Below are 27344 nucleotides of genomic sequence, written 5' to 3' on the forward strand. Positions count from 1 at the left end.
GTCCCTTTAGAATGGCATTAGATGATATCAAGTTATTATTATCCTTTGTTGAATCTCATTTCAAATTTCGAAAATCTGAGCTGATTTTTTTTTTTTTTTTTGAGTTTTTACAGTACATATAAAAAAAAAAGCCCCGCGGCTGTAATTGAAGTTATCCCACAAGCATTCCAAATATCATCATCTTTTAAATGAGAATGCTTGAGCAGGGCGTAACTTACTCTTTAGCTGCATTGATTTCGATTCCATTGCAACAGACCACAAGTCTAACTGTCTTAGTTGTTCTAGAGGAACATGGTCCTCAGGAGGAACTTTGCTTTTATTTATACACAAGATTGAAAATATGACCTGTAGATTTCTTGCTTGGCTTATTTATTTGTTTCTCGAGTTTATGATCATTAAGCATCGTCTAAATCTGTATAACACACGGGAACTTAGTCGAGACGACATGTCGTTCCGTGTTACGGAAAGCATCAAACACATGTTCGTTATGAATCAGTACAGAAATGTATTGTATGGAAATACTAGAAGCTTTAGGAACATGAGTACTAGCAGTTAATAGAGATTAATGAAACTATCTCAAGTGAAAAAGCTAACATCTTTATCCATGTCAGCAGCTTTACACTTCAAAATGAAAGCTAGGATTATCAAGACGATAATAATTCCCACCGAAGAGCCGCCGGCACGATGAATCCAGTACGGATCAAGCCTGGAGCATCCGAGCTCCCAGTAGCCCGAAACAACGATGGCAGTGATCAAAACCAGCAGCAGCAGAGGGAGATATGAAGAGAGGTTGAAGGGTTGTTCATCCAACTCGGGCTCGGTTAAAGATATTTTATCAATGTAAAGGGGAGAAACTACTGCAAGAATCGTCAAGCCTATGGCTACAAGCCTCTGATCGTGTGATGAAAACCTGCGACCAGTCCTCCGAATAGCCGCTTGCTCCATTCAAATGCGAAATTTTTCGTTTAAACCGAATACGCTATGGATTCAGTCTTAATTCAAGTCTGTAAAGGTGTGATATTTGGAGATAAAAGGAGATGTAAGCTTGTGAATCAAGGTGCTGGCTATGCACACAGAATCTGTGGATAAGAATGAATTACATGAATGAATAGTGCAGCATTCTACTAATAGTGGGGAATCTGATTCTTGTAGCATCAAGTCCATTCCCAGTTAAAAGAGGTATAAACATTAGTTACACTCGAATTGAACCGTTCGATTCATTTCGAGTTGGAGACGAGTCGGATCTCAAACTCGATATCTTCTTCCCGATAGACTCTTACTTATTTTAATAATATTGTAGTAGTCAACAATGTAAAAAAGAAAAATCAAGATTTATTGCTATATATAATTTACATTTATTTTGAGTCAGTTTGTCACAATTAGACAACGAATTCAATAATTAGTTTCATACTCAGACCAGATGAAATATAAGATATTGACAGTTTATATATTTTTTTAAAATGTCTCGAGTTGGGAGACGTTTTTTAAGGATAGTCACTATTTGTATGTAGAAAAATGCCACGTATACATTTAAGACTGCACTCGTAGTTATATTTAAGTAACACGCTTTATAGAAACGCTGTTATCGTGGATATATCATTGTCCATTGGTTCCTTCCAGTGGCATTGGACATGGGTTTGTCAGAAGTATTGGGCCCCAATCACCTTATTCCATGGGTAGTCATCAATCAATCCTTGGTCCATTCCTTTTATTTCATTTCCCAAGAACCACAATCCATCGATTAATTGTTTTGAAATTTAATCAGAAAAGTCTCACAAAATAGAAATAAGACATTTCGCATCCAAATCTATATTCCTAAATAGAGCTAACATCATCGATAGTATGTATATTTTGGAAAATATGTCAATGACTAATTGACTATTAAATATTACTCAAGTCAGCATTATTGAGGTCATAAAACAATATATTCGAAACAAAATGTAATGAATTCAGACGAATATATATATATATATATATATTCAATCTGATTAAATGTTTCGATTTAAGACAGAATTTGTGTAGGACTGTTCATGTGTCATATTTTGTGAGATTAAAAAATATTATTTTTTATGCTAAGAGTATTACCTTTTATTGTGAATATAGGTAGGGTTGATCCGTCTCACAGATAAAAATTAATGAGACAGTCTCACAAAAAAACCTACTCTCGATTTAATACATGCGTCCGACACATATATTTTCACTACCCACAGCTTTCAAAATACATATTTAAATATACTACTAACAAAAATTAATCATCCAAAACTCACACAAAACATTTAAAAATCGTAAATCTGATTAATTTTTAATCATATTTTATACGAGTTTCAATACGTGAAATACTAGTTCTATAAGGCAATCGGCACAATGGTAGCTATGATATGATCGATACATTGAAGGGACAGAGTTTACAGGGACTAATCAATCTTAAAGGCTTAAAAATCCCTATTTTTCGAGTATATATTTCAAATCACGTATGATTATTGTCTTTGTCTATTTTAAAAATATTGTTTTTCTATCGGTTCTTGCGTTTGGATTATTTGTTTGGGAATGAAATGGATAAGTTGGAAGAGTGTAAAACGTATGGATCTTTCAAATATAAATGGAGATTAATTAATTTGATATTATTGTACTTTTGTGGGATCCATAGAACAATCTTGTTAATCTAAATCAGCAAAAAATAATGAAAACAAAGAAAAATATCCAGAGCCATACGTCCGACTGTGATGGGATAATGAAACAATCAATTCATCTCCCCTGTACGTTGTCTTAAATCTTAATTAACAAGCAAAAATGAAAATAAAATAAAATAAAATTCAAATGCCGCAGCTGTTGACGTGTCACCTTCGATGGTTTACAGGGAGCGAGACCCACAATTTGTTTGTGTGTTTAATTTCCAAATTCAATCCTTTTCCAGATTATAAAATTATAAAAAAAATGATTTACGTGTGGGGAGGTGAAGTGAAATTTTAAATTTGTTTTTTGTTGAAAGAACAGTGCTGTGTCATAAATAAACGAGCTGTCTTTTTGGGTTTTTGAATAAATATATATTTATAACTGTAATGAAATGGCCGGAAGGTTGGTATTGCAAATTTTGACTATCGGGTACCCTTCCTATTAGGGCGGGAAGATGAAAAATTTCACCTTTACTTGCTATATTTGTTCTGTTTCATGAAGGGGGACTAGGGTTTGTGATTTTGTGTAGTATTCAAATCTCAAAAGCTGTTCATCTTTTTGCTGTAAAACTTTGTTTTCTGGGAATCGGAGAAGAAGTGAAAAAATGGCTCTCCGGAAGGGGGCTAAGGTGTGGGTGGAAGATAAGGACTCGGCCTGGGTTGCTGCTGAAGTTATCGATTTTGTTGGTAGACAAGTTCAGCTCCTTACTATATCCGGCAAAAAGGTGATTCTTTTAATGTTTTTCTTCGTATGTATACTTTGATTTTCCCTAAATTTGAACTTGGACAGTGTAATTATGGGTTTTGTATGGGAATACATGTGTTGTTATGCAGGTGCTGGCGTTGCCGGAGAAATTGCATGTGCGGGACACGGAGGCAGAGCTTGGAGGAGTGGACGACATGACGAAATTGACTTATTTGAATGAGCCTGGAGTTCTTGATAATCTTCAGAGAAGATACGCCCTCAACGAAATATATGTGAGCTCCTCAATGGTTTTCACTTTCTTGTTTTGGTTGCAATGTTGCCTCACTTGTATGAATGAGAGGGGGGAAAGTTAGCTTGCGAGCGTCACGTATGCCTTAGATTACTGTTCAGGCATTGTTATGTTTAAAGCGGTGGTGATACTGACGGCAATTTCATGCGATTTTAGATGTGTTGTATATCCATTATGAAGAGAGGTTTAGTTATTACACGAACTAATTGTTATGTGCTCAATGTTCTTTGAAGGAAAGTTTTTGTGCTTTGTTTCCACACTTACTATGGAAGGAGATTCTCTAATATAAATCTCGCTTTTGCTCATTTTTTCCAAGTCGTGCAATAACTAGTCTTCATTAGTTTAACAATCTTATCATCTCTTTGGCTGTAAACAAATCCTCCACTCGCAGTTCTACAAAGTCAAAATTCTAAAAACATACGCTAACTTTTGCTATTATTTATGCCCTTTGTGCGTTAATTATATTATTGCTTCATATATTAATGATTATCATGTTTCAATCTGGGAATGTATTGCATGTTGAAGAAGCAATTTGTTAGTTTTTTGTCGTTTATACTTCAAAGAGTAGAACGACCAATTTCACTGCATTCCAGTTTTTGGTCCAATATCTTCTGAACTTGAGAACTTTACCTGGCCATTGCCGTATAACAAATATGTTTTTATGCTTAGAGTGATTCCGCATGGCTTGCTAGCGTAGGGATATTTGTCTTCATTTTTGGTGTTGCAGATGTTTGAGCAGTAGCAGGATTATAGTTTTTGATAGGGACACACCGTTTACAATTTTAAGATGACATCCAGAAGATATGATTAGTTGAATTCATTATGGGCTTCAATTAGAAGAGAACAATTTTTATATCGCACATCTAAATACTACTTTGCAAAATGTCTATCAATTAGAAAAAGCAAGAAACATTGGTAAAAAAAGACTCTGAATCAGTGTCGCAGAGAAAGAAAGATTTAAGTTTGAACTTGCGAAGGAATCCAACATATTGTTGCTAGACTGATGATTGCATGTTAAAATCCTTTGGTCTTATGCATGCACTCCAACTACCTAATTACTTATACAGATAGCGGTACATGATAAGTTGTACATAAATATTAGCATTGTGTGAACTTTATACCTCGTTGGTGCCTCAATGATTTCATATCAGCGGTCTGTTTTTATTTGCTTCCTTGTGAATCTTAGATGTAAGGGCCTTGTACCTAATCACATTTAATTAGCTTGCAATTAGGATTATTAACCTAAACATCGAAAACTAGTCAACTATTTACCTTAATAATGCTAATTGCATGTGAATTAAAAATGATTTGGTAACGAGCCCTCACAGTAGAGGGACTTCTTATAGAGTGGAAATTGTGGAACAAAGCTTATGAAGCCTCATTTGGATGTTTCCTTTTAGCTCGATGGATCGTTCTATGCCCGGTTTCATTTCTTTTTAGGTCTCTTATTTGTTTTTTCGACCTTGTATATCTTGTAGATTAATCCTCTTTTGTCAGGTACAAACTGTTTGAATCATGCACTTGTCAGTGAGGTTACGGGCAGTAAAGTTTTGTTCTTTTGTAATATCTAAATCGATTTATGAATCAAGACAACTGGTCGTTTGTTTTGATACAGTACGGATTTTGGTTTCTTGATCTGTTTCTGCATTGGTTTACCATTTTAATTTTCCATCTAAAATTTTAAGCTTAACTGTTGATTTACATACATATATGTATGTACGTATGTGTTCATTCTTTTATTCCTCTAAAAGAATATGTATGTATGTCTTCCATCTTTTTATTCTTCAAAAAGAATTTTCACGATCCCGGTCTCTCCGTTTTTGTCTGACATAGCTTTATGTCCTTGTTAGACATATACAGGAAGCATTCTGATAGCAGTTAACCCATTTACCAAGCTTCCTCATTTATATAACATGCACATGATGGAGCAGTATAAAGGCGCTCCATTTGGTGAACTGAGCCCCCATGTATTTGCAGTGGCTGATGCATCTTACAGGTTTTCCTCATTTGATCACTTTGTTATGGTTAGAATTCAATGAGTATTCTTGTATGCAATCTGATCATTGCTGGTTTGATATTTATGGTCCAGAGCAATGACGAGTGAGGGTAAGAGCCAATCTATACTGGTCAGTGGAGAAAGCGGGGCCGGAAAAACTGAGACAACAAAGTTGATAATGCAATATCTTACGCATGTCGGTGGCCGTGTTGCTTGTGACGATAGAACTGTTGAACAACAAGTTCTCGAGGTTGGGTTTTAATCTATTTGATCATCTAGTGCTTGTTGAGTCAACACTTGCACTATAGAACTAATAGCTGTAGGTATTGGTCTTTTCAACCCTTCTTAAGTGTCATTTTAGTTAAAATTTCTTCTCGTGTCAGTAGATCTGTAGATGATACAGAAAAATAACATACTATTTTGGTTAAGAAACCTAATAACAAAATTATTGTATTATTGTTACTGTGAACCAGAATGTGTTATTGAGCTGCAATCAGTGCTAACATCTACCTGTTTCTTTTTTAGTCAAACCCACTTTTGGAGGCATTTGGTAATGCGAGAACCGTTAGGAATGATAATTCAAGGTATCTTATGACACTCATTTAATCAAGTAAAGCTTATGTTTGAGTAATTCCTCCACATAGTTGATAGTGAAGACTGGAATTTCATTGTTTAAACTAGTCGTGACTTTGATAAATATGAAGAAGAGTTTTTGTCGAATTTCTTGTCTCCCTGTTGCTTGTACTTGTGAGTGTTTGTAGAACTGAGACCATATCAATGAATGACATCTGATGGAAGCCTGGATTTATTGCTTTTGTCAATCTTTTCTTGTCGATGATTACGTAGTTTCTTTCAAATGAAATGTTAAGCATATATCCAAGGATAATTTCAATCTAACTATTATTTTACTCAGCATGTCAACTGAAGCTTGTACTATTGCCAGGCTTAGCCTTTTTATTTGCTTTCCTGTCCTCAACAATGTTGTGGAAAAAAATGATAAAGTTTCATTATCAGAACTTAGATATCATATCCTTGTTCAACTTCGGATTATAATACTAATGTTTTCTGCTTACATGCAGTCGCTTTGGCAAATTTGTTGAAATCCAGTTTAATTCAAGTGGCAGAATTTCAGGAGCTGCAATTAGAACATACCTTCTGGAGCGATCTCGTGTTGTTCAAATTACTGACCCTGAGAGAAACTACCATTGTTTCTATCAGTTGTGTGCATCTGGCAGGGTACTCTCAATCATTAGTTTGTGCATCTAGGACTCTTTTTATCAGTTGTTTGCATCTGCCGTGCATCTCTTGAAGAATGCTTTAGTAAATTGAAAGTAAATTTTTTTGTACGTTAAGAATTGTGATAAGACTTTTTCTGAAGTTGTTCAAAGTATTTAACAATCCAATAATTGAACGTACTTTCCTTCTATCTGGAATTGATGTGGTGCAATGGTGATTATGAATCATTTGTTGATTTTTACCCGACACATTTGCTATCAATTTTGAGAAGCTGTGCTTCGTCGTGTTAATTTATTGCAGTCTTACCATTGTCAGCAGTCAGCCAATGCATTCCAGAAATGTTTAGAATGACACCTCCTAAACCATTTAATGGAACTCATAACTGTTACTCTGTTTGCCTGTTACTTCGATTATAGCTTGCTGCTTTTAGTTTAGTCGTGCATAACATACTGTATTATGGATCATCGAAAGTAACCCCTCCATAAATGTAGATAAATAGTTAAATTTTTATTTTATGTGCTTAGTTGATGAGATTGTGTGCGCTTTTATGGGTGGTGGATGGACATCAGTTATTAAAAGTTCAATACAACCTTTAGCTCTTTTAATGTCCAGATTTCTTGTTTGTGGACACTGTTTTTGTTCAGGATGCAGAAGCTTACAAACTAGGTCATCCCAGCGAGTATCATTACCTGAATCAGAGTAAGACTTATGAGTTAGATGGAGTGAGCAGTGCTGAAGAATATGTGAAGACAAAGAGAGCAATGAGTATAGTTGGCATAAGTGAGGAGGAACAGGTTTGTCAAACTAAAAGCTGCAAATTTCTTTTATCATGCGAGTGATGTTTCATTGGCTTGTCTTTTTGTTTGCATTTTCCCACAGGAATCAATATTTCGAACCTTGGCCGCTATTCTTCATCTTGGAAATGTGGAGTTCTCTCCTGGAAAAGAGCACGATTCATCAGTCATGAAGGATGAGAATTCTTTTACGCATTTGCAGATGGCTGCTGATCTTTTTATGTAGGCAACCTTTTTGTTCCTGGATATTTCTGATTATATCTTTATTACTTGTACTCTTACCCGTTTTTTTCTTGTTGCTTATGTGTTGGTTACTTGTGTAGTATTGTTATTTTTTATGTGGTTGGTTCGTTTGCTTTTGAGAATCATTAGTTATTCTCTTTGCTCAGGTGTGATGTTAATCTTTTGCTAGACACACTTTGCACGCGCTCAATTCAAACTTATGAAGGCATAATAGTGAAAGCTCTAGATTGTAATGCTGCTGTAGCTGGCCGGGATGCTTTGGTCAAGACTGTTTATGCTAGACTATTTGATTGGTATGCTAAATATTTATGGACGGTTGATACAAGGCTTGATTACATGAATGTTGATCTGGACAATTTCTATATGTTTCAGGCTTGTTGAGAAGATTAATAGATCAGTTGGGCAAGATCTGGAATCTAAGATGCAAATTGGAGTTTTGGACATTTATGGGTTTGAATGCTTTAAGTCGAACAGGTAAATCGTCATTGAATTGTTTCTTTTTCCATTTAAAAACATGTACTTGTTAACTCCTATAATATCTGGAGAAAGACTGAGAATTGGATTAAACAAAGAAGAGCCTGACCAAGCAAGGAAGGCCATGTTATATGTAGTATTAGCTCAAATAGCCTAAGTGCCATTTTATGTTACATCAATGCTATTCCACATCGTGTTTCCATTTTTCTCGAGCGATTGCATTTACAGCATTTTAAAGAGATCAATTTGGTTGTTCTAAAAGTACCCATAATGAAGCGGAATATTGAAACCTGAGGCAAATGAGCTTCTTTAGAATGTCATCATGTATGAGGGGGATTATAAATGCTTCATTCTAGCTGTTCTCGGTCGATTTTGTTAATAAATATTCTAGTCTTGGTCTGGTCTTTTGTGCTTTTGGTGCATAATTGATATTTGGAAACCAGGCATCAGAGCTCCTTTGTTGTTGGTATCTGGCATAGTTCCATGTTTCTGCTGGTTTCTGTAGATCACCTATTCTTTAATTTGATGGTTGTCTGCTTTGGGAACTTAACTTTTCCTGCTTTTAACCTTTTATTTTTATTTTTATTTCTGATGAACTTGGCTCATCTACTTCCATTTGGACAGTTTTGAGCAATTTTGCATCAATTTCGCGAACGAGAAACTCCAACAACATTTTAATGAGGTGATGCATGATTTTTGGTGAATGTGGTCATGATGTGCTTGGTCTTTGCTTACTTTTATTTTTATCTTCTTTATCCTTTTTTTTCCCAGCATGTGTTTAAGATGGAGCAGGAGGAATATCGTAGAGAAGAAATTGATTGGAGCTATATAGAATTTATTGACAATCAAGATGTTTTGGACTTGATAGAGAAGGTCTTTCATTACCCTTAACTTGACTAATTTGAGATCTGATGCTCTTATTACTTTCTATCTTATCTTTCATGTGAGCAAAGTCGCCATTTTTCCACCAGCGGCAATTTCTGTCAAGGAGCAGCCGTATGGATAGCAACCATACTAAGATTTGAAATGATTTGACTAATCTTGATAATTTGACCTGCTTATGCCACATGCTTACAACCCATGATGTCTGCTTTAGCCTGAAACTTGTTTTGTGACTATATGATTAGAGTAAATCATGTTTATGATGTTGAGTTTTGAATTCCATGCAGTTGATTGTTTAAAGAGTTATCTTTAAATAGGAGTATAACGCAATAAGCTGAAGTTTTTCAAGCTTTAAGATTATAACTGTAGACACACCTTATGTGCTCTTGAAACCTACAGTCATTTGTCACCTCTGAAATCACTCAAAAATCTTCAAGTGATTAACCTTTTCACTTTACATTACCATGAATTTTTCACTTTCAAAAGGACTCCAAAAGGTTATATGGCTTTTTTTGTTTCATTTGTTTCTAAGTCTACATGTTTCTCATTTGGACTCAAGCTTTATATCTATCCTTTTGCAGAAGCCCATTGGAATAATTGCTCTGTTGGATGAAGCTTGGTACAATAATATTACGTGACTTTTTTTTTGAGTTGCTCTTAATTGTTTTGTGGACTCACCCTGATCATATTGCTCTGCTTTTTTCATGCAGCATGTTTCCCAAATCAACGCACAAAACATTTTCGAACAGGCTATTGCAGAATTTTCGATCACACCCACGATGGGAGAGTGCTAAATTTTCTGAAACAGATTTTATCATTTCACACTATGCTGGCAAAGTATGTTATGTTATATAGTTTTGATGAATTACTAATTTTGTTAATCACTGTCATTTATTTACTTTCCCTATTTCTCTAGGTCAATTATCAGACCGATACATTTTTACACAAAAATCGTGATTATGTTGTGGTCGAACACTGCAACTTATTAGCTTCTTCAAAGTGTTCTTTCATCGCTAGCCTTTTTCCAGCACTACCTGAAGAAGCTTCTCGATCATCATACAAGTTTTCATCAGTGGCATCTCGATTTAAGGTACCAAATATAGCCTTTAATCTATTCCTTGTTCTTATGCAAGCTGTTTCAGAGTTTTTTTCCATGCTATAGTGAACTAAAAAGCATTTAAATGTCTTAAATTAAAACTAGAGTTTGGGTTATAAATTATTTCATAGGTAGTACCGGAGTAGTTATTATGTGAGGCGTTTTAATTTCTAACAGCTGATATGATATTAGGCTGTTCACCTGTAATTAGAAAGCAGTTGGTTTTGCTCCCATCAGTTTAAATCGACTTTATACTTTATACCGTAGAATCTTTGCTCAGCCGACTTTCTGCTCTTCGTAGGAGAGAGCTTCAGATGGCAGTTGTATCAATCTTATAAATTTTTTAAAAATGCTTTCTCCTTCTAATTTTTGTTGAACTTGTGATTGCCTTTTTGGACGGCCAGGAACTCTTGGTGTTTGACTGGTCTAAACAGAAATAGTTGTCAAGTTACTCGTTGGTGGAAGATTAGCTGCTGTTCATACTGTGGTCCTCTCTTCCTTTTGGATTTGGTGGATCTTTTCTGTGCTAGTTGCTTGGTAATACGTGTCATCTTTAAGTTGTGGGAATAAAAAGAATCTACTAATTCTCTTTTAAAGAGGGATTGAGAAAACTCTAGCCAGCTGATGGGAAGAGTCCTATCAGGCTGGTGTTCTCTCAGGGCTGCACACTACTAAAATGTAAATTATTTAAAATAAAATATGGAGCAAAATTGGATATCCTGTGTACATACTGTAGTGCATTTCTGAGTTCCAGCCAGATGCGTTGTAACATAAAATATGGAGTAAAATCGGATATCCTGTGATACATCCTGTAGTGCATTTCCGAGTTTCCAACCAGATGCGCTGTGCCAGCCTGATGTTCTCTAAGGACTCAGCAGTCTTTCACTCTCTTGGAGCCTAGAAGTCGGTAAAAGCTACATGCAAGGCCCCAAAATAATGAACCTTTGAATTGTCACTGACTACATTTACATGCCACAAACAAGAAAAAATTGATCCAAAATTACTAAAAGATTACATGTTACTTATGCTGTGTCAGTCATCTGTTACGATCATTTATCAGTAGAATTGATTTATAAACTATCGTGGTATTTAATTACGTAATTTGGATGTGATTCTTTATATTTTGATAGGCCCTTGTTGTCTATGCTTAGCTTAAATGCTATAAAGTGTTATATTTACTTCAATTATATTTTTTCCCACCTATTTTTGAGTTACACTTTAGTTGCCTGAATTACGTGTTGCTTCAAGAATCCACTCTCCCATTTGCTTCATACTCAATACTCGATTCATAATGGGTCAGTCACTCCTTTGTACTTTTCTCGCAGCAACAACTTCAAGCTCTTATGGAAACCCTCAGCTCCACAGAGCCACACTACATTCGATGTGTGAAGCCAAACTCGTCCAATCGGCCTCACAGGTTTGAGAATCAGAGCATACTACATCAATTGCGTTGCGGGGTCAGTGCCAGCAAACTTCTCACAGTCACAAGTTCCATATAAACCTTATTTTTTGTCAAGTGTCTGTGTTGGTTGCAAATGTTTGTTTTCATTTTGTCTTCAATCTTAGAGTTCCATTAAGCCCTGCAAGCTGCGAAATGATCATCTTTCAATAATTTTCTTCTGAATACAAATGCTCTTTCTAAGTCAAGAACTTTCCGATTCAAGCATAACTGATCATCTAAAACATTGCTAGTGTTCTTTTTATTCTTCCTTTTTGTTTGTCTGGAAACACAAGAAAGAGGCACCGATGGTGTTATAACTCACAAAAGTTATTTTAGATAGATTTATTTGTTTCAATAGTGGTCCATATAAGTTTACTAAATGGATTTTCCTATAATTTTGTAGGGTGTTCTAGAGGCTGTCCGTATTAGCCTGGCAGGTTATCCCACACGGAAGACTTATCATGAGTTTGTAGATCGATATGGGATTATTTTCTTAGATATTATGGTTGGAAGGTGATATTTTTAATTTTCTCAGTTCTATTATTTTTTAATTTGTTGTGAATAAACTTGATGTCATCTCATTTAATTTTAAGCTTTATAGTGTGTTTTCTTTACTTTCTTTTCCTGGTACTAAATGGTATATAGTTGGCAGCCTTTCTCTTGCTATTTCGGTAGTAATTTTTTGTATCACTATTTTGTAATTATTTTATTAGATATCATGGTTAGAAGGTGGGATTCTTAATTTTCTCAGTTCTTTTTTTTTTAATAAATTTGTTGTGAATAAGCTTCAAGTTATCTCAATTAATTTTCAGCTTCACTCTGTCTTTAGTATATTTTCTTTTCTTTCTTTTCCTGATACTTTATGGTATATAATTGGCAGCCTTTCTCTTGCTATAGTTATGACTATTGATCTTGTTCGGTAGTAAATTTTTTGTTTCACTATTTTGTGGGTTTCTTCATCACCATGGAGAATGAACATGTCAACATATTGATAGTTTGCATATTTTGCAATGATAACTACAAACACGGTATCAAATTTCTTGCACTTTACTGGACTTCTGATATTAGATACATAAGATTTAAATTTTGATGCAGTATGGTGTCTCCTTCCTGCTCATGATTGTGGTTTCTTGTTTGAATTTTTTATACAAGTTGAATATTCACTTTTTTTGTTGTTGCAGTTATGATGCCAGAACAATGACTGAGAAAATATTACAGAGATTAAAGCTTGGGAACTTTCAGGTTAGTTTGTCAATAGTCAGAGGTTAACACGCCAAATGTGCATCTGCTGCTATGTAGTCCCTAATTCTGACTTTTCAATGTTTCTTTCATGACACCTAATGTACATTTTATATTTGCCCTTCTCCTTTGCAGTTGGGAAAAACCAAAGTTTTCCTTAGGGCTGGACAGATTGGTATCTTAGACTCACGACGAGCTGAGGTTTTGGATTCTGCAGCCAAGTGTATTCAGAGTCGTTTGCGGACATTTGTTACCCGCAGGGATTTTGTTACAAGACGTATTGCTGCAATTTCTCTTCAAGCATCTTGCAGAGGTAATCTTTACATGCTCAGAACTTGAAAACAGCTTGCAAATTGTAACTTCTGTGACGCTGTATAGAATAACCGAGGATGATGACCTCTGAAGTTTGATGTATGTGGTCGTCAGTATGTTTGAGTTTTCAGTTACCTAAAATTAGAGGAATTATGATTATAAAAAGTATTGTTATAGAGTGGATCATAACTCTCGTAGCTAAAGTGGATGCTTATTATGACTAAAGGAATTTGGGATGTCTGTATGTTTGATTGATTTTGATTTTATAATACAGAACTTTCTTCTGTAATGTTATTTAGGTATTAGCATCATCAAGAGACATCTATTTGTGTAAACCATTTCCCTTCTACCTTAGCAGTGCCATGAATTTTATTTTTGCTATTTGGTGAAGCAAATCACGTGGGTTTGAGAGCGATCTTTTATTATTTGGTGAAAATTTCGATTTCTAGAATTTGACCACGAAGTGGTTTTCAATTTGTGGTTTTATCATTCTTGTGTAGGTTATATTGACCGAAATAGGTTTGCTTTTATGCGGGAGACAGCAGCTGCCGTTGTGATGCAGAAATACGTCAAATGCTGGTTTTTAAGGCATAAATATATGCAACTCTGTGCAGCTTCTCTACTCATACAGTCTAGTATCCGGGGTTTCCTATCCCGCCAGAAGTTTCTTTATTGGAAGGAACACAGAGCTGCCACTATTATCCAGGTTGTTATTAGGTTCTGTTATTTGTGTTTGGAATTTTCTCTTAGATCTTGATATACATGTTCATAATTTATTTGCAATGTGTTTGTGGAGGACAATCTTCTTGGACTTTCTGATTCACCATGAACAGTCATACTTGCCCATGGAACATCAAATATTTGAGGAATCATATTTATGACTTTGGCTTGCTTGAAGCATGTTTGCGTTGTTTTGTTTTATGTTGCAACATGCTTTGCAATTTGCACGAGAGATTTTCGGAAAATCACATATTTTGCATTATTTTGTTTAACTTATGTGATGATTAACTGAAAATCTTTCTTTGTTCAAGCATGTGGAAAATATTGAAACACAGAAGTATTTCTAGAAGTGAAGTAAACAAAGTATTCCAAGATATGTTATTGTTTACATTTTACAAATTACATTTGTCTCAGGCCCATTGGAGGATGTTCAAGGTTCGGTCGATCTATCACAACCGCCAATCTAAGATTATTAAAATACAATGTCTGTGGAGGCAGAAGTTGGCAAAAAGAGAATTTAGGAGGCTTAAAAAGGTGAAAACATTGTTTTGTATCATAGGATGTGAAGATTTGTTTTCTTTTTTGACGTGGTATGTTGCAATTTCAGCACATCTTAAATTTTTTCATGAGATATAGGAGGTGTTAGGATGTTGTCATTCTCGATGTATAATCACTTTTAACCTTCGTTTTTTCGAGGTTCAAATTAGAGAACAAGTATTCAAGTGGGTAAAATATGAAATGTTTTAAAATTTATAAAAGTCTAATATTCTTGGGTTGGTGCTTCAAATCAGTTGTGAGAATGGTTCAGTTGATTGGATTTAATGTTTCTTGGTGTTTTATACATTATTGTACAGCACATTTACATGATTTAACATGGTGTATTGTCCAATATAAAATGTATGGCACACAGAATATCTACAGGTGAAACATTAATTTCACCGTGTTTTCCTGCTTAGTGTCACCAGCCATTTCTTTTAGGGATCCTTGTGTTACTTTTGATTAGCCTGTTCTTGAATTGGCAAGTCTAGTTTTATTTGCAGTTAAACTATGTCTGGTGTCTCCCCGTAGTTCTTAAAAGGCACATCTGGCCAACTCTCTGTCAGATTTCATTGTTATTCCAACGATGCATCCAAACTGGACAATATCTGTACTCTCTACATAATTAGCTTCTCCATTTCTTCTACAGGAGGCTAATGAGGCTGGTGCCTTGCGTTTAGCGAAGAGCAAGCTTGAAAAACAATTGGAGGATCTCACTTGGCGATGGCATCTGGAGAAAAGATTGCGGGTATTAATTATGGAGTATTTACTGAAGGAATTTAGAATAAGTATTGATGATATTCTATTCTTAATCTATTTCATTTCTGTTTTCTGCTGTATACTTCCAAAATTTTCAAACTTGACCTGTTTAAAGTGTTTGTGGTAGAATTAAGATCTGTGATTTTTTTTGCTTAACAATATTAAGTTTTAGCTTTCTTTTCTTCCTCGTATGTTTATAGCATGTGGCATGTGACCACTGTGATTAAAAACTCTCATCTTAGTGATATATAATTGGTGGATTCATTTTATCTCTTATCGTGTTTCACCAAAAAAACTAAGAATATTTTCTTTTTATTTAGATGGATATCTCCGTTTTTCGATCATATGTTACTATCGGACATCTATGGTGTCTTCGTACATATCAAACTTCTTGCCCTATGTGTTCTGATAAATTATTTATCTTATTATAAGTATTCTTGTTGTTACAAAATTCAAGGTCGTGGTTGAAAAAATGAATATGGGAGTGTAATCGCCTTCGTTATTTTTGTGTCATGCATTTGCTTTGTTTATCATATATAACATGAATTGTCATTATATAAAACATGCCCAGTAAACATGCACATTTGAATGAGTTCTTTGTCTTCTTATGGTTTGAAAAGAAATTATAATGTGCTGCACCTTTTGCCACTGATTTGGAGTGCAGGTTTCCAATGAAGAAGCTAAATTATTGGAAATTTCGAAACTTCAAAAGATTGTGGAATCGCTGAGGCTTGAACTTGATGCTGCCAAACTGGCAACTGTTAACGAGTGCAATAAGAACATAGTGCTTGAAAGGCAGCTTGAATTATCAGCTAAGGAAAAATTAGCATCGGAAAAAGAAATAATTTCTTTGACTGAACTGAGGAGTGAAAATACCCTTTTAAAGGTAGATTTACATTTCCTTATTCTGTTAAAGATTTTTTATTCCCTCAGTGGTTATTTTAATTAAGCATTTAAAATTTTGTTTATGTTAAGATGATGTTCTTGTTATTTATCTTTGTCATAATTTTATCAGTTAATTTTATTAATGCTTCTGATCTACTACATAATTTTGATGTAGATAAATTGGAATCTTTAAAGATATTTGTAATATTTGCATTTTTTTTCCATTTTGTATTTTCCATTAGATCTGTGCATATTTAAAGTTTTAACGCTGGGATACTATATTTATCGGCTTCAAATAGTGGCAAAACCAGTTTTCATGACCTAATTTGTGGGTCCATCATCAATTCTCTCACATTTTCGACTTTTTAGCATTTTGTTTTGTTAATGTTCTCTGACTAAAGTGCTCATAATTCACTTTTACTTTGCTATATGACTTTAGCTCTACTTTATACTCTTTCTGGTTAGCTCTTTAATTTTTGCAATATTTGCTGCTACCATTGTTACCCAGTTGCTCATTCTAGGTTTGATATAATAATATGAGAACTTGTTTTAGATTATTCACTAGATGACTCGTGAACTTTCAATAATCTACTTTTTCAGAGTTCCTTAAATGCATTGGAAGGGAAAAACTCATCTTTGGAGCAAGAACTGGCCAAGGCTAAAGAAGATGGCAGCAAAACTCTTGCGAAGTTGAACGAAGTCGAAAAGACATGTCTGCAACTCCAACAAAATATGCAAAGGTATTTTCTGAGAATGCTGTGTTGCCCCTCCATAAATATTCCACCTCACTCTAAACATGAAAAAATAAAGAAATAGTACGTCTACATTATTGTAAGCCCAATGACACGACACCATCATGGATATAATTAATTTGAAGAGATGTTTTTGCATATGCTTAGTTGTGACCATTGTGAGTCTTTTGCACCAGCATGGAAGGGAAGCTCTTGAATCTGGAGAATGAGAATCATATCCTACGCCAGAAGACCTTGAATCTGTCTCCAAGAAGTAACCGGCCTGGGTTTGTCAAGCCTCTCTTTGATGTAAGCAGGCCTTGCATAAAAGATGCTTGTGGCTTAATGAGTGCACAACTTATGTAACTTAGCGTATGATATGGCTTTGCTTCAGAGATAAAGTGCCACATAATGATTATCTTGTTATTAATGACTGTAGTCAGATCTTCTACTCTCAATTTATAATTATTCTTGTAACTAATGGTTCCTTTTCCTTTTGAAACAGAAATTCTCTGGTGCGCTTGTTCTTTCTTCTGCAGATCAGAAGTCTTCATATGTAAGTTTGGTGTCTCCTTCAAATGAATGCTCAGTTTGGTGGCTCCATTAAATGACTGATCGTATTTTTTCCTGATTTTTCCCTTTCAACTGTAGGAATCACCCACACCTTCCAAGTTTATAGCACCGCTAGCACAAGGATTTTCTGATTCTCGTCGATCAAAGTCGGTCGCTGAAAATCTTCAGGTTTTGTCTCTTTTTGGATTTTGTTTGGGTGATTAGGGCTTGTTTTTGGCAGAAAAATAAGTGAGCTTTAAAAGAGGCCAGAAACCTTGTTTTTGTGCCAAGATAAAAATGGTCGTCTTTATCCCACTTCATGAATTGAAACTCTTTCAGGTGCACTCTGAAATTATATCACGCTGCATTAAGGAGAATTTGGGTTTCAAAGATGGAAAACCAACAGCTGCTTGTGTCATCTATAGATACCTTCTTCATTGGCATGCCTTTGAATCTGAGAGGACTGTCTACTTTGATTTTGTTATTGAGAACATCAACAATGTTATGAAGGTTATTTATTTATATCTTATTCATGATTGAGTTTTAAATTTTGTCCAAGCCCATTTTATATGTCATATATTTTTTTTGTTTTAATGCTTACCATAATCTGTAGAATCTGGTTAATGAATTGCTTTGCTCAATAAGATCTTCTAGCAAGAATTCGAGGTTTATTCTGTAACACACACTTCCTTTGTCTTTTTTAACATCGTATTTTGTGGGATAATTGGTCATAATGTTTATTTATTTTAAACAAAATTGTTACTGACATTGTTTGTACACTAAAAATTTCTAGTCGAAATACAGAAAATATAATTTAAGATTTAATATATTTAAATGATAAATTAACTCAACAGTTTCATGGTTATGCTTAAAAATACTCAAGTTGATTATGTGACAGTAGCAATGTGGCATTCAGAAGGGATATTATTGCTGTCATTTATGATTGTGGTGAAAACTGCATCTGTTATACACGTTCTTATATGCCTTTTATTTTAGGAGGGTAATGAGGATGCCACTTTTCCTTACTGGTTATCTAATGCATCAGCACTTTTATGCCTTCTCCAAAGAAACCAGCCCTCAAATGGTTTTCTGACTACCTCTTCTCAGCGATCAGGCATGAATGGGAGAATAACGCATGTAAGTTTTCTGATGTCAAATTAATATGTAAGTCGAGTGGACTGAAGATGTTGCTTTATGACGTCGTTTGAGTTTAAGGCTCTACTGAAACATGGTTGTTTTCTCTGGTTCCCCATGCAACCTTGTGGGTAACAAGCACTTTCTTGACTACGGATTTCCTATGTCCTGCATTTGTAATCAACCATGATAGATAAGAGTGTCCAAATAAATTCTTTGCTGAACACTCCTGTGTGACTATGAGACATCAGGTGCCATTTTATATGGTTGGTAGTCAAATCAAGCTTTTTGGTTGCTAGTATATTTTGTTAGCACATTCTGTTTTTTACCCTTGTATCCAGAACTTCCTTTCATTGGAGTATGACAAAATTAATGTCCTTGTTATTGTTAATCAGGGTCCAAAGTTTTCTATCAAGTATCTTGGATCAGATGATGGTTTATCACACATGGAAGCAAAATATCCAGCTCTATTATTCAAACAACAATTGACTGCTTGTGTAGAAAAAATTTTTGGGCTTATCCGGGATAATTTGAAGAAAGAAATTTCTCCACTACTGGGACAATGTATTCAGGTGGCTTGTTTACCTGCATCTCTTGATATGCTAAGCTTCTTGGTTCAAATCTTTTCGAATTGAGTAACTAAAACAATGATATATCCTTTGTACTAACTTGTTTTTGTGATCCCATTGGTGTGTTTGTCATCAGCTTAAACCTAAATATATTTGTATTCCTTTTCTTTTATAAAAAATTGTAGTTGTATCCTTGTAATATTTGGCATCTGGAATATTGTTGATGAATAATATCATCCAAATTTGGTTATTCCGTTTAAAATAATCAACTTCTTACCTGTAATTTCTTTCTTTACTGGGTTTCACTAGATGCTAGCATGAGTAGGGATTGTTCTTGAAATGTGCGGTTAGTCAGGTCAGGTAGATTACCATTATGCCTAGCTTACAGCTCTGTGCTCGTACCCTTATCTTTATTTGAAAAGCTTCCCCCGATGGAGAATCGGTAGAGTTCTGATTTTCGTGATACTATTTCCTATGTGCGTCGTTGGGTTTAAATTGGATGTCTAACCATCTCAAGCAAGCTTTCGCTCTTGAGATTCACTGCAACTACTTTGATAATCTCTTTCATTATAAACTCCTGTGCCTAATACTCGTTGGTCTGTTCAAAAGGCACCAAAAAATCAGCGAGTCCATGGCGGAAAATTATCTAGGTCCCCCTCTGGAGTTCCTCAGCAATCGCCAAGCAGTGAGTGGGATAGCATCATTAAATTCCTGGATTCACTTATGGGGCGTTTACGTGGAAATCATGTCAGCATACTTTTTTGTATCCATAATATTCCATTATCTACTGCATTTGGTTTTTATGTTTATTAATGGACTGATTCATTGACTTCCAGGTTCCTTCATTTTTCATCCGGAAGCTCACTACACAAGTGTTTTCTTTCATCAATATACAATTGTTTAATAGGCATGATTTAAGATTTCAAATACTTAAAATATAACTCCCTTCAAACAAGATGAAATAACTGGCTGAACTTATTGTAGTCTTCTACTTCGGCGAGAATGCTGCACATTTACCAATGGTGAATATGTCAAATCTGGTTTGGCTGAATTAGAAAAATGGATAGTCAATGCCACAGAGGAGGTATTTTTTAGTTTTTTTTAAATTCCTTTATTTTTCCTTTACAGATTGGGTATTCTTAAGCATTTTCAAATGCAGTTTGCAGGAACCTCTTGGCATGAGCTAAATTACATTAGACAAGCTGTTGGATTTCTGGTATACATCAATTACTGTTTAATTTTTTTTAATGCTATTGAATCTTTTCATGTGCGGTTACACAGTACTCATAGTTGTGATCACCCATCTAGGTAATACATCAAAAGAGGAAAAAATCTTTAGATGAGATAAAACAGGATCTCTGCCCGGTAAGACCTTTGTTAGTTTACATGTACAGTTATGTACCTTTCAATTAATTCTCTTGGTATGAAGAATGTCATCAGTTTGTCTTATCGTATTTCGGTACTGAATGATTTGGCAGATGCTAACAGTTAGGCAAATCTATCGAATAAGTACAATGTACTGGGATGATAAGTATGGGACTCACAGTGTGTCAGCTGAGGTAAGTGGTTTAGCCAATTACTTACTGTCGGTTCATTACTTTGTTGGATTGTGATTAAAATAACAGTATGTCTATATTTGTTTTATTTGTCAGGTTGTGTCCCAGATGAGGGAGATTGTAAATAAGGATTCACAGAGTTTGTCATCAAATTCCTTTTTATTGGATGACGATCTTAGGTGACAACTTACTGCTCTGTTTAAAAATTAGTGATAAATTGCATATTATATAAAATTAGGGTTAACCTCGTGAATGATATGGTGCACAACTTGTTCTGCTTCTACATCCAATATTTGCACCGTTGCTTGGTTGAATGAATTCCATTAATGAAAATTCTGCATTTTAATGGTGCTATATATGTGTTTAACAATAAATAATGTATTTATACAGTTGATAGAGTTTTCTTATGTTCTGCTTTGCTTTTCCTTTTCTATCCCTGCAGCATTCCTTTCTCCACTGAAGATGTATACATGGCAATTCCGGCGATAGATCCTTCAGATATTGAGCTTCCAGAGTTCCTTTCAAAGTATCCTTCAGCAAAATTACCGCAGCAGACTTTGAAGTGAAATATTATCCCACTTTGTTTTGACAGTATGGCTTGTTGATCATGTGTCCGATTGTGGACACTGGTGGCCGAGGTACCATGCATTTCTCTTGCTTCTTATCCGTGTTGGTTGGAATGTTGAGTTGCCTAATATAAGAACAATTTGTTTTTTAGCTCTGGCAGAGTTTAAGATGATGGAAGAAGTGTTACATATTGGTCAATGCCATAAGATTACTCAAATTACATTTAGATTAGGAAGGATATCATGTGATTGTACAAAAAAATAGGTCGCAAGTTTACCCCAAGGCTCAAGTTTAAATCTTTCTAAAGCTTTTCATTGGGCTATGTACATTATTCAATATCTTAGCAATGATGCCTTTTTGTCGTATTCTTTGCATCTTCACTGTCGTTACTTTGACATGCTTTACAGATGTGCTTTATGGTTACATGTTTGGGCATTAGAAGCTGTGTTTTTTTTTTTTGTTTTATTCACTTTTGTATTACTTGGATCTTTGGTTTCTCTTTGTATGCAAAGACTACTGTTGACATTGAGATCACAGTCTAGAAGAGGTGGAGTTTCTTTTGTTTATAATAAAGATGTCAAAATGTCATATAAAATTGGTGGATTGGATTTACAATTTCCAAATTGCCAAAATGGTTGCTCGTCCCTTAAAATTAGGGGGAAAAAAATTTAGCTAGACCTTTGGACCGGACCGCCCCGTCCCGTAATTTAAAATATGTAGACGCTTCAAAAAGTAGGTTGAGCGGCAAGTCGCAGCTAAATCCTTCTCACTGACCCGTTTTTACATGTTTAGCTTGAAAGTTCACTTGTCAGATCGTTGCTTTATAAATCATACATTGATATATGTATATCAGTTCTAAAAAAGTTAAGGGTGTGATTTGAATTTCTTTATTTATATTCTTTTGTAAATTAAATATATTTCTCCTTATTCAATTCTGTCATCCAAATGCTGAAAACTTGAATAGAATTCCATGGTGACAATTGCACAAAACTCGAATCAATGAATGCATAGCTCAGCCTTGGTAAATTACCACCAAGAACTTGCATCTCCTCTGCAAATCTCTATTCTCTAGCATAGTCGCCAGGTATACGTGTTGTGTGTAGTATGGTTGCATGTATATAATAAATCTTTTGGTTTGGTTTAACATGAAATTCTGTAATATTATGAAGTGAAAAAATGATCAGATTCTTAAATTATGGCTGGTAAAAATTAAAATGGTGTCTATCAAAACCCAAAAGAAAAAAAAAGAACATTGTGTATTTTATTATAGAGTATGCTTTGGGTGTTGGAAAAATAGAAAAAAAAAATGTACTTAGATGGCCGACTTTACACATAAAAGGTAAGATGATTTTCAAAATTAGGACACGATTGTTCTGTATATATGTATACATACACACACGTATAAACATGTCCAATATAAGAGAGACAATAAAATCATATAATTTTTTTTAAAATGTCCAATATAAGAGAGACAATAAAATCATATAATTTTTTAAAAAAAATTTTAAAGCACAAAAACTATTTAATATAAACCCAAAAATACGCAAAAAATATTGTGAATATACGCAACACTTGCTCCCAAAACAATGGTCCACCTACAAAGAATCATTTATCGGAAAAAGACATTAAGAGGCAAACACCTCCGCTGTAGTATGGGGATTTGTCAAATATTCAACCACCAGTCTAACTTGTATCAATGCTATAGCACAAGTTGGGAGCACCAAGGTAACAATAAAATGTTGCTAAGAGAGTTGATTCAGCACTTCCTCATTATATTTGCCACATTTTTCCCTATTTCTTCTTTTGTTTGCTCACACACAGGTATATCACCAATGTACATGTCGAAAAATGCCCCTGTAACAAGAAATATATCCACACTGTAAAATAACAATACAGTAGAAAGTAGACATAGGTGACTTCGACTTACTGCACAAATCTTTGCTTTGGACTGCTCCAATGTAATTTCCTCCAACTGCACAAACAAAAAAGAAAACTACACATCAAATTGGAAGAACGTTTCTTCTATTAATCACATGCACCAAAACACAGGTGTCCATAAAAGGCTGGGCAAGATTGCCTCTACATATACAGAAGAACATCGTAGTTCTTATTGGCCTCTTACCTTCAGTAATTATATATCCATCAGCTGTACGCCTGAAATCAATTATTGTTCCCTGAATATTTTGAATGTCATCAGAAGTGTATCTCGGAATGGAGCATGAGATAAGAAAGTAAATTATCAAAATTTTGATTCTTACCATGTCTAAGGGAATGTCTTGTGTAAATAATGAACCAAAGGCATCTAAGCAGCGAAAGTCAGCGTTAGGGTTTGTCTAAAACAATCAAAAAAAATTGTCAGTTCCAAGAATTTGAGGGAATGCTACAGCGAATAACGGGTAAAAGTCTAAAAGTACTTACTTTTGTTAATCGACTTCGGAGAGACTTTTCAAAAGCACTAACAACAAAGAATTGGAAAAATGAATCAGAAACATTAGTAAGTTGTAATTTCAAATGCATATATGTCTCGTTTCATTCTCTTTAAACCTGTGTGGATGCAATCACATGAATTTTGCTCTTTGAGACTTCATAAGAAAGACATTTTTTAATATAATATTTCTCTATATGCAAATCACTTTATAGCTGATTTTAGATATATGGGGAGAATATCAGAAAATTGAAAACATAGTAAAGTTTCTCCATTTGATGATGTTTAAGAAGCTAATGAAAAGTTATCCCACAACCGTTCCAAATATCGTTATCCTTTAAATGATAATTATTTAGCAAGGCGTAACATACTCTTTCACGGCATTGATTTTGATGCCATTGCAACTGACCACGAGTCTAACTGTCATGTTTATATCCTCCCTGCAGCACATGGGCCAAAAATTTACGAGAAGTTCCAAGAAACATTCAATTCTCAAACAGTTTGTCACAGGCAGAGGCCCCTCATCTCCAATCAATTTGCCAAATGTTGGCACAATCAGGTTGATAGGACTTGGTTTCTAGAATCAAGTCACGCTTCGTGTGTGCGGGTGAAAAAATCATAAGATAAAAATGTTATAACAAACCTAAGAAGATCCTGATAAAAATCTCGGCACTTGTTCAACTCATATTCTGGAATGCAAGCATACTTTGGCCCCAATTTCTCACAAATGTCAAACGGATGAACATCTGTTGGGAGAAGCAAAATGAGCTAGTACCGTAGGAATTTGAAGCAATAAAATATTTTATAAGGCAACAAAAGCTGGTGAAGCACTCACAAAAGCCAAATGCATATATATTTAGGGACTTAATGATGATTGTCATGATTCTAGATCCAGTTCCTACAAGGACCTGAAAATTAGGCAGCATTGCCAGCAAGCATTGATCATCACAGAAATCCAACGGAAAATGTGAAAGAATGTCTTAACATAAAATTAGCATACTGCTCTTTACATCTAGTCAGCATTAGGATATGTGCCTAAAAAATCGTAATGGTAAAAACCAACTTAATTAGCAGAAAACTTTTCCATTTGTTTGTGAATTATCGTGCATTAGAAAGTAAAATTCATATGCTGCTTTACTCAAAGGTTCTCATATTTTTTTTACTCTAACTACTCCATATAGAGGAAAGACTTGGGCCAGTATCAAAGATATGTTAGATCATAGATAATTGATTCACTGCTCTGCACCTCTTGTAAGAGGTCATAGCCAACTACCAAATTAGAAAATAGAAGCCAAGAAAACTGAAACCTTTCGCCAAATTATTTACATATGATGCACTTACCTCTGGATTGAAATTGGAATCCTGTTCTCCATCCATTCTGCTGGCCAACATGGTGGGGAACTCGATGCCTGTTCTGCGCTCAACTGCATTTTTGGAAAAAGCTAAACTCTGGAAATAAAGATTATTGAAGGGTTCAAATCCTCCATTTTCAATCTCACATGGCTTCTGATCTAAACATGTCTGTGTCTCTATAGAGCTTGTTTCTAGCGGAAAAGCTAGTGCATTTGTAGCTCTGAGAAAAACGCAAAATAACCTTAAACTTTAAATGAAAATGTAAAATAAACATTTAAATAAGAAAGGAGCAAAAGAAAGCACCGAAATAATTGTTAATAAAGAAGATAAAACAACTGCACCTACACATTCGTGAATGGTGGAACCAACATGGCAGCTAATGAAACCAATGGAAATGACTGAATCCGTTCAGTTTCTCTATAAAATTGCTTCAGAGTAAAACTCGATATCTTTCCGAAAATGGAAGGTTTTCTTCTAGACCTCACCTTACACCAAAATCCCGTTAATTCCCATCTTACTGAAGAAATATGCTTTACATGTGTACAAGCTTTACGATAGCTGGAATCGGAACCAATATGATCACCCTGTAGTTTGGAATTGCTGGTATTCGACCCAGTTGCAAACCATAACACTAGAGCGCTAGAAAACTTTGACATGGAATTAAAAGCCTCTTGAAGAACAACACTTCCATGTAGATAAAGATATCTTGAACTGTCAACCAATGAAGCAATATGAGAGGGCCAATGACACCTTGAACCATGTGGAATAAGGAGATCTGTCGAAAAAATGTATGGTGACCCGCCATCCTGGTCAATGAAGAACAAGAAATTGTTCCTCATATCCAACCACCATTCGATTATTTACATAATTAGGGAAACCGTGTGAAGACTATCTCTTTGTATAGTTTAGTTACACCACAAACAGATTCAAACCTGCTGGATTTCATGCAAGAACTTACAGAATATTCAGTAATTTCAAACAAATAATGTAAAAGTACATTATTCGGTTCAGAAAATAAGAAATGCTTACAACTCACACTAAAAAATCCCAATAACCAAAGAGATTAAAATTTCAAGATCAAATGTTGCAACAAAATTAGCACAACTAACCCTAAAAGAATTCGTAATACGAGATTATATTGCTAAGGTGAAAAAAAACAAATCTTCGAACGCCTTTTCAGATTATAAAGAGAACTACAAAATTAAAGGCAGAAGAAAATTTTAATTACTCTCTCAAATTAAAAACATCAAAAAATAAAACTAGACACACAAATTTAAAACAAAACTCTGTCGCATTGGTAAATATTTTTTGAACAATTCACAAATACTTGGAGAACGCAAGTCGCCACCAGGAAACATCAACAATGAATCACCAGTTCAGCTCATATAAATCTCAATCTTGAACAACAGACAAATCTTGCAATGTGTTAAGATCAAACATACCAAATCATCGGCCAATAGATCATACAATATACCGATTAAAGCAAAACGACATAAAAAGCAAAAAAAAAAAGGAACAAACATGTGAAAATGGCAAACTACTGAACACGGAAAAGTCCTTTAACATGCTCTCAACAAAGATTTCGAAAGCAAACCAAAAAGTTTCATCGGAGAAAATTGAACATACATTAGGAGGAAAAGCACATGCCCGCAATGGTACGTTCGAAGAAACGAAGCGGAAAGCTGTCCGGGTTCATTGTTTATGTAGTCCATGTGATTTCCAAAACACTTCTTTTGAGAAGTCGCACTTTCAGGCTAGCCAACAACGTGTTTTTTTGCGAGTATTTTAACTATTTTTTGGGGAAAACGTGTCCTGTATTATGACAGCATAACGGTACCGGAGTTTCGGTCTGGAAACGGTCGGAACAGGTCCGAATTAGGTTTTGACTCTGTTCTGTTTAGGGCTGGGATCGGGTAGGGACCCGTCCTGTAGCCCCTTAACCCGATCCCTGTCATGATAAGAATTGAGAAAAAAAAAATTTCTGATCCCGTACCCGACAAATATCGGGACTTGAATGTTCGGGATCGAGTCGAGAAAGGAGACAAAATCACGATAAATATTTTTTATTTGTCCTGAAAAGAAGGTTCTCAAATCGTATTTAGCTTCTGATTTAGGTATTAAATATCAAAAAAACACATCTTTTTCATTGGATTTTTCTGTTCATCTACATGTTCAT

At 34.9% G+C, this 27344-nt stretch overlaps 3 protein-coding genes across 7 annotated transcripts; 1 reads left to right on the plus strand and 2 right to left on the minus strand.

Moving 5' to 3' along the window:
• Nucleotides 1-325: 325 nt before the first annotated feature.
• On the minus strand, nucleotides 326-1133 carry LOC140816782 (uncharacterized). The gene has a single exon (XM_073176224.1). The coding sequence runs from the start codon at nucleotides 943-945 to the stop codon at nucleotides 577-579; it is 369 nt and encodes a 122-aa protein (XP_073032325.1). The 5' UTR covers nucleotides 946-1133; the 3' UTR covers nucleotides 326-576.
• A 1712-nt stretch (nucleotides 1134-2845) lies between these two features.
• LOC140815862 (myosin-15) lies at nucleotides 2846-24434 on the plus strand. 4 transcript variants are annotated; one of them, XR_012114462.1, is made up of 39 exons: nucleotides 2846-3397; nucleotides 3507-3650; nucleotides 5518-5663; nucleotides 5757-5913; nucleotides 6189-6247; nucleotides 6743-6899; nucleotides 7544-7693; nucleotides 7779-7915; nucleotides 8083-8229; nucleotides 8309-8410; nucleotides 9035-9092; nucleotides 9182-9283; nucleotides 9874-9911; nucleotides 10003-10129; nucleotides 10209-10382; nucleotides 11714-11845; nucleotides 12233-12342; nucleotides 13011-13071; nucleotides 13204-13381; nucleotides 13881-14086; nucleotides 14515-14634; nucleotides 15287-15385; nucleotides 16061-16282; nucleotides 16882-17021; nucleotides 17210-17321; nucleotides 17518-17568; nucleotides 17664-17753; nucleotides 17904-18074; nucleotides 18561-18701; nucleotides 19094-19270; nucleotides 19877-20014; nucleotides 20104-20174; nucleotides 20252-20351; nucleotides 20427-20483; nucleotides 20576-20632; nucleotides 20746-20826; nucleotides 20920-21002; nucleotides 21266-21461; nucleotides 24262-24434. XR_012114462.1 is itself a non-coding variant. In XM_073174861.1 (38 exons), the coding sequence occupies exons 1-38, from the start codon at nucleotides 3278-3280 to the stop codon at nucleotides 21387-21389; spliced, it is 4539 nt and encodes a 1512-aa protein (XP_073030962.1). In that variant the 5' UTR covers nucleotides 2846-3277; the 3' UTR covers nucleotides 21390-21919. The 4 variants fall into 4 exon arrangements, 2 of the variants coding, with proteins under 2 accessions (XP_073030962.1, XP_073030963.1); XR_012114461.1 differs by lacking the exon at nucleotides 24262-24434 and adding an exon at nucleotides 21542-21919; XM_073174861.1 differs by lacking the exon at nucleotides 24262-24434 and having other exon boundaries at nucleotides 21266-21919.
• Nucleotides 22931-26939, minus strand: LOC140815865 (fatty-acid-binding protein 2-like). Of its 2 annotated transcripts, none has more exons than XM_073174863.1 (11): nucleotides 26795-26939; nucleotides 25514-26100; nucleotides 25157-25388; nucleotides 24651-24723; nucleotides 24459-24561; nucleotides 24187-24255; nucleotides 23809-23845; nucleotides 23649-23723; nucleotides 23513-23564; nucleotides 23318-23362; nucleotides 22931-23244 (listed from the first exon to the last, which is right to left on the minus strand). In XM_073174863.1, the coding sequence occupies exons 2-11, from the start codon at nucleotides 26005-26007 to the stop codon at nucleotides 23147-23149; spliced, it is 1278 nt and encodes a 425-aa protein (XP_073030964.1). In that variant the 5' UTR covers nucleotides 26008-26100; nucleotides 26795-26939; the 3' UTR covers nucleotides 22931-23146. The 2 variants fall into 2 exon arrangements, with proteins under 2 accessions (XP_073030964.1, XP_073030965.1); XM_073174864.1 differs by having other exon boundaries at nucleotides 25514-26103; nucleotides 26795-26907.
• Nucleotides 26940-27344: the final 405 nt, after the last annotated feature.

The sequence above is a fragment of the Primulina eburnea genome, chromosome 16, assembly GCF_022965805.1.
Source record: "Primulina eburnea isolate SZY01 chromosome 16, ASM2296580v1, whole genome shotgun sequence".
NCBI classification, from domain to species: domain Eukaryota; kingdom Viridiplantae; phylum Streptophyta; class Magnoliopsida; order Lamiales; family Gesneriaceae; genus Primulina; species Primulina eburnea.